This window comes from Oryx dammah, unplaced genomic scaffold (assembly GCF_014754425.2).
Source record: "Oryx dammah isolate SB20612 unplaced genomic scaffold, SCBI_Odam_1.1 HiC_scaffold_28, whole genome shotgun sequence".
Lineage (NCBI taxonomy): Eukaryota > Metazoa > Chordata > Mammalia > Artiodactyla > Bovidae > Oryx > Oryx dammah.
The window spans coordinates 79,781,686-79,788,574 of NW_024070212.1; the positions used below are offsets into that span (position 1 = coordinate 79,781,686).

The window sequence follows — 6,889 nt, forward strand, 5'->3', positions numbered from 1 at the left end:
CCATACAGCAAGGTGGCTTTGTGAGAAGTGCCTTCCAGACCACAAAATGCATTTCAAATATTTCGGTTATAGTTTATGTTTTTCTTATACTTTAAAGTCTAGAAAGAATAATGTAGGCACAATCCTAGTTCCCACTTATTGGACAACCTACTGTGAATGAGACACCCTGCCCCAGCTTTTCACTGTTTATGTTCTCAGTGGCCTGCAAAATTAGAACTAGGTTTCAAGCCCATTTTAAAGATAAGGAGAATGATATTCAAAGGTCATTCAAGGTTTCAAGTGAGATTCAAACTCAGGTCTGTTGGCTCCCAAAACTACACTTTTAACTACTGAGTTACACTCAGGGGCTGAATATAAACGTTCTAAGATGAATAAGATGCCAATGAGCTCAAGATTTCCAGCCAAATGCTGGTAATCCTGCTCTGAGATTCCGAGAGTTCTGCCTGTCCCCTCAACAGGCAGCGTGGCATCTCTGCACCCAGGGCACAAGGCAGTCTTTGCTATTTAAGATCTCCTGAACACTCTCTTCCTTCCCCTTGTTCCAAGTTAACCATGTCGAGCTTAATTTATCCACCGCGGAAGGATTCAGGGTTTGGTTGACCCTGCTAAGATTTGAAATTACAGTTCTTGAGCCTAATTTTAAACCTAGCACAGAGAACATTTTTTTCCTAGCTAGGACATCCAAACAAAATACAATACCACCCTCCCCCTCTTAAAAAAAAATCTGGTTTCTTTCTGAAATCAAAAGAGTGTTTTGTAAGAAAAAAAAGACACCAAGACATGGTACCTTATTTTGCTTTAATATCCCAAAATACTTGTGTGAATGGGACTATGCTGCAAAACAAGAGAAATCTGTAGACAAGTACGTCTCACTCTGAAGAAAGAACTGATTGGAGAGAAGGCAGCAGAAACTGCGTTTTGCTGGATGACATGTAAACATTAAATGAGGGAAAGGCTCACCAAGGAGAAAGGAATTCTCACTGTCATGTCACGGGGCAGATCCTAAGGATGGACGGTGGCCTCATAAACTGATGCTCAAGCTCCATCTTCCAGTGTAGTGTAAACTGGTGCTAGGAGACAAACACCCACACAGCAGCAGGGCACGAGGGCATGAAAAGGAACTGGCAGTAGTTTAAGCCTCTGGGTTCTTTCTTTTCTCTTTCCCACATGGCTCCTGCAGGCATATCAATTGGCAGAGCCTTGGAACAGTACCATTTGCCAACAATTGGTTAGTGGAAAAACCAAATCCTAAAAAGCCTGGGTGAATACTTTGTTTCTGTCTGTGCTCTTCAATCAGATGACTCGGAGGGCCTGGGGTGGAGGGACGTACCACATCTTGCCTGTCTTCTTAGGTGATAACAGTGGGTGCAGTGCGTCCCGTCTTTTCCTGGAGCTGGGACACCTTCAGGGCAATGGAAATAAGGGGGGCCAACATGACCTGAGGGAGACACAAAGAGAACGATCTTTGCCACCACTTTCTCTAGAGCAGATCCAGAGCTCCAGCCCTGACTTGGCCTCTGAGCTCCAAACCCTCATCTGTGTACTCTGATATCCCCAAGGCTCCTCAAACTCTCTAAGTCTAAAAACAAAGACATGGTTCTTTCCCCGCAAAGGAAACCTAGTTCCAGCATTCCCTATTTCAACAATGTGACGCCACAGTCTATCATATCTAGCAAATAAACAATTGAGAGTTGATCTTGACACCTCCTTCTCTCATATTCCCATTGTTGAACCCCCAGCATTCTAAGTGACTAACCGTCTATATCACCGAGTTTTCCCAATCCCAGTGCCAGAGCTCACTAAACCAAGTTCTCCCTTTTACCTGGAACGACGGTGCTTCCACATCAGCTTCTGCATCCTCCAATTTGTTTCCCACACTCTACCCAAAAATATCGTTTCAAAACACAACAACATCACCATCCCCCTACCTACTTCTCACTTGAAAAAAAAAAAGTGAAAGTCGCTCGGTCATGTCCGACTCTTTGCAAGCCTGAGGACTGTAGCCCGCCAGGCTTCTCTGTCCACGGAATTCTCCAGGCAAGAGTACTGGAGTGGGTTGCCATTTCCTTCTCCAACTTCTCACTTAAGTAAAAAAAAAAAAAAAAAGAAAATGCATTCTGCTGTTGCTTAGATAAATATTTTTAATATGAAAAAAGAACACTATGTATCTAGTTGAACTGCCCACTTTATAGATGAGGAAACTGATACCCAAAGAAGTGAAGTGAGTTGACCTGGTGATTCAAGGGCAGAGCCAAGAGTAGTTAATGTTCTATTGCCCACTGTTGCTTTCCCTCACCTAAATCTCCACCAACTCATTATACCTAGAAGAAAGTTGGAGAACCACTGCACAGGCTCACATACCACTTGCCACTCCCCTGGGGGCTCCAACAGCCCCAGTGAAGTGCTGAGGCTGAGTACCAGCAGCTCCAGAGTAGGGGAAGGCAAGTCCCCACCTGGTAAGAAGATACCCCTGGGCATGTGGGCCCCCTACATGCTCTCCCATCTCCTAAGGACTACAGTTTAGATGAAACATCTTTCATTCATTCTTTGTATCTACCAAGTGTCAGATATTAAGACAGAGAAGCTCCACTTCCTTTCTTGCTCTTGCTCTATTATTCTGTGGGTCGACAAGGCAGATACCATTGTCTTTGATTTTAGTTTTAAGGATGTCTCAACACCACAGGGATGTGGCAATAACAGAAACTGGTGCCTGGCCACTGGAAAATCTGAGAAAGTGAAGGATCCTTTCATTTCTCTCTTTTTGTAGTAAAAACAACTGTAAGAGCCACTTTTTCTCAAAAGCTAATCCCATATGTCAGCCACAATATTCTGAACTTTGCATTCATTGTCTCCTTAAATTCCTATAACATTGAGGTAAGTAGCATTCTGCCGTTTTACAGACAAAGAAACCAAAGCTCAGAACATTAAAAAGACTTACCCAAGGACACACAGGTATTAAGTGGCAGGAACTGAATTTAAAACAAGATCTCTCTAATTCCAAAATGGATGCTCAAAAGCACTATGCCAGGGGTTTTCAAATGAGTTTCACCAGATTCTAATTAGGTGTTAGAAGGAAAAAGCTTTGTGGGAAAACAGGCGTGGCAAACACTATTTAAACAGGCATCTGTACTGCAAGTCCACTCAGAGCTTCAAGGCACAGTGTGTGTTGTGAGCTGCCAAGGGCCTAACCCACCTCTATACTTCCTAAACTGGTTTTGGCTCTGGAACTCTGGTTGGGGAGCAGCTCCTAAGACAAGGAACAAGGATGGTGACTGTCCTTCAAGTCATTAGCCCCGGCTCCCAGGGTCCCTCCTCACTCTGACATACTCCTGGAGACACTCTGGGTGGGGCTGGGAACCCAAAACACAAGTTGCAAGTCCAAACAGTCTCCCATAGAGACCTTTCTTTCTGGGTCATGAAACAGTCTCTCCCTCCCTAACCCCTACTCCAGCCTTCCCTATCCCCTACCCCAGCCCTCCCTACCCTGGACCCTGGACCAAATCTGGAATCAATGTGTGTTCTTCAGGGAAGGTGACGAGACCTAGCCAAGTGGCAAATAATCACCGACAGATCAGAGCACCAGACTGGGGCTGATTGAAAGGTTAGTTCGCTTGAATCTGCCACTTACTAGGCATGTGAACTAACTATTGCTTAACCTTTCTGAGCCTCTGTTGCCTTATCTGTAGTAGGGATATTAATAGATAAGAATAAGAGATTTGAGAATGAAATGAGTATACCAATTTGGATAATGGCTTTCAAACAGAGCTTGACAAATATAAAATGCTCAGATAATTGTTAGCTATTTTTGTTTTCTGACGTACTGAAGGAGACATGAAGGAGAGAGAGCCCACCTGTTGCAGCATTTGAGAGATGAGCCGTGACAATGCAGGTGAAATGGAACCACTGTCCCCCCCTCCAACAGAACGAACCAGCCAGGGCTCAGGGCTCGGGCATTACCTGGGGGTCCTGGTAGATCTTGGCGAGATCCTTCTCGTAGCTGTCGATGTACAGTCGGATGGTGGCGCCCGCGCTCCCAGTGCCGCTCAGTCGAAAGATGATGCGAGAACCGTCTGCAAAAAGGAGCCGCAAGCCCTGGGAAAGATAACAGCGTTTGTTTGTTTGTTTCTCACCCCTAGAAGGGAGAGTGAAGGCTAGAAAATTTTGAGGGGTCCATTTGGAGATCTAATGTCATCCATACTTGATCAATCGTAGGATCTTGAGAAACAGCCTCAGTTGAGCTTCATGAGCCTGCCTTTGGTCAGCCTGTCACTGCATCCAGCCAATGGAGGCTGGCTTATGGAGGAAAAGCATCTCCAGGGTCAGGTGGGAGACTGGATCCTGGGGAGGCAGGCTGACACAACACGGGCCTTCTCATCCCACTTCCCTGTGATTTATGGGCTAACCATTCCAGTTTGAAGCTTAATAAATAAGTAAATAAATAAGCTGTGGTAGATGGAGAGGGTGGGACGAGTTGAAAGAGTAGCATGGAAACATATACATTACCATATGTAAAATTAGATAGCCAGTGGGAATTTGCTGTATGATGCAGGGAGCTCAAACCTGGTGCTCTGTGACAAACTAAAGGGGTGGGATGGAGTGGGAGGTGAGAGGGAGGTTTCAGAGGGAGTGGACATTCACGTGAATGTATGGCAGAAACCAACACAACATTGTAAAGCAATTATCCTCCAACTAAAAAAATAAATAAATTTATAAGCAAACAAACAAAGAGCTGCTAGATACAGAGAGTCAATGTCCAGATCAGGAGGAAAACGTCATCAGAATGGGCTGAAACCAGAGCAGATGAAGTTTCAAGTGGACCAGAGGATGGGCTCTTTGCAAAATCCTCATAGAGAGCCTCAAAAAGAGGTCAGGGAGCCAGGTGCCCCAAATAGTAGAGGCCGGCTATTCCAACCTACTGAGCAGGATCCAGTGGTCAGTCTCCACCAACACCTGGTGATTCAAAGGAGGGTCCACGTGGGTGCAATGCCAAGCCCAGTCTCTCTCTCTCCAGCCCTCTCTCTTCCCTCTCTGGCCACATCTCTTGTCCTCAATAATCTTGATTCAGGGGAAAAAGGATGGGGACTCTTGAGATAAGAAGGCTGGCTGAGACAGTTACTTGAAGACCCTTCAGTTTCGCTAAGTATGTCAGTTCTTCCACAGAAAGAAGTCTGTACGAAGCTGATGATCAACCAAAAGGAAAGATACTACCTCTCATCTACTATTTGTCACCCAATCCCATCCAGTGTTTCATTGTGCCACTCAGCAGTGAAGACGGCAGGTGAAAATCCCAGAGGACCTTCCCAGTTAGTCAATGTGGGAAGGACACAGTTAACATCCATTTACCATTTCTTGCTTTCTAGGCATATACCAGAGTTGGTCTCCTTCCCCACAGCCTCAACCTGGAGCTTCTACGTTTTTTCCACTTGATTGTAGATGCTGTATCTACTTCAGAAGATGTTCCCTCCTCCCTGGTTTTTCTGCTTATAGATCATGGAGCTGCTGACTTCCTTAGAGTGCAGAGAGCAGGGACTATGCCCACACCGATGGCCCTCCCACACACACCTCACTCCTGGTAGACGTGGGTTGCAGTGCAGAGTTGGGGGTTACTTCTCCTAAAGGTCTGCTCTCTCTTTGAAGGCTTCACCACAAAAACTTCTGCTCTGCTCTGCCGTGCCCTGGGCTCCACCCTCCCCTTTCCTACACCCCCACTCCAGGCCTCTCTTTTTCTAATTAGCTCAGACATCATTTACAATCATCCAGACTGGAACCAAAGTTCTCCCAGATGGTGAAAAGGCATAAGGAAAAAAAAGCCACGGAGCCAACATTTTGAGAAACGGATACGCCAGGCACCAAGGGTCACTGTGGCCAGGCTCTATCCACCCATCCACTACCTTCTCTCCAAAGAGAGACTTCAAATAAATCCTGCAGCCCAATTCCTTCAAAGCATGCTGGATGCCTTGAGAAGGACCAGGCCAAAAATCTGGATAAGAGAAAAAAGCTAATTGGAAAGCTATAGCAGAGGAGGCGGTCCTAAGATGGCGGAGGAATAGGAAGGGAAGACCACTTTCTCCCTCACAAATTCCTCAAAAGATCATTTCAACGCGGAGCAAACTCCACAAAACAACCTCTGAAGGCAGGCAGAGGACATCAGGCAACCAGAAAAGCAGATCAGTGTCTTCAAAACCAGGTAGGAAAAAATATAAAAGACGAGAAAAGAGACAAAGGAGGTGGGGAGGGAGCTCCATCCCGGGAAGGGAAGCCCGTCCCGGGAAGGGAATTCTAAGAAGAGAGGTTTCCAAACACAAGGAAACACTCTACCTGCCGAGTCTAAGGCGAGCCTTGGAAACACAGAGGGCAACATAACAGGAAGGAAAAACGAATAAATAATTAAAACCAACAGATTACGAGCCCAACAGTAACTCCCCCAGCGGAAAAGCCGCGCAGACGCCTGCAGCCGCCGCTAGCAAGTGGGGGCAGGGCAGGGAAGCGCGGGAGACGCGGGCTGCCGGGCTCGGTAAGAAGCGGGCAGAAACGCCCCACGCGTAACCAGAGCGAACGAACTTGGGCGAGCAAACCAGGCTGGGGGATAGCTACCACGCGAAAAGCGCGAACATAAGACCCCGCCAGGACCGCACACAGAACAAAGGACGGAACGGAAATAGCCGGCTGCAGACCATCCCCCGCCGGGGACAGGCAGCCAGAGCCGTAAGGGCTGGAAAGGGGCATTCGCAGCCCCGGAGAGACTACCTGAAAAGCGGCAGGCAGGCTTCTTTGCTGAGACTTCAGGGGATGCAGGACAGTCACCACCCGCCTCACAAGGAGCGCCAGCAGTACACCCAGAAAACTGAGCAGTAGAAACAGAGAAGGGGACAAGTCCCGGCGACCGCGC

General features: G+C 47.0%; 1 protein-coding gene across 2 annotated transcripts in view; it reads right to left on the reverse strand.

Annotated features, from left to right (window-relative positions):
• Nucleotides 1–779: 779 nt before the first annotated feature.
• The window catches only part of PGM1 (phosphoglucomutase 1), a 77,291-nt gene continuing 71,181 nt past the window's right edge, over nt 780–6,889 (reverse strand). For both annotated transcript variants that reach the window (XM_040232678.1, XM_040232677.1), the window contains exons 10-11: nt 3,958–4,092; nt 780–1,438 (exon numbers count right to left, since the gene is read on the reverse strand). In XM_040232678.1, the coding sequence (XP_040088612.1) occupies nt 1,349–1,438; nt 3,958–4,092 (225 nt within the window). In that variant the 3' untranslated portion in view covers nt 780–1,348. The remainder of the gene's footprint in view (nt 1,439–3,957; nt 4,093–6,889) is intronic.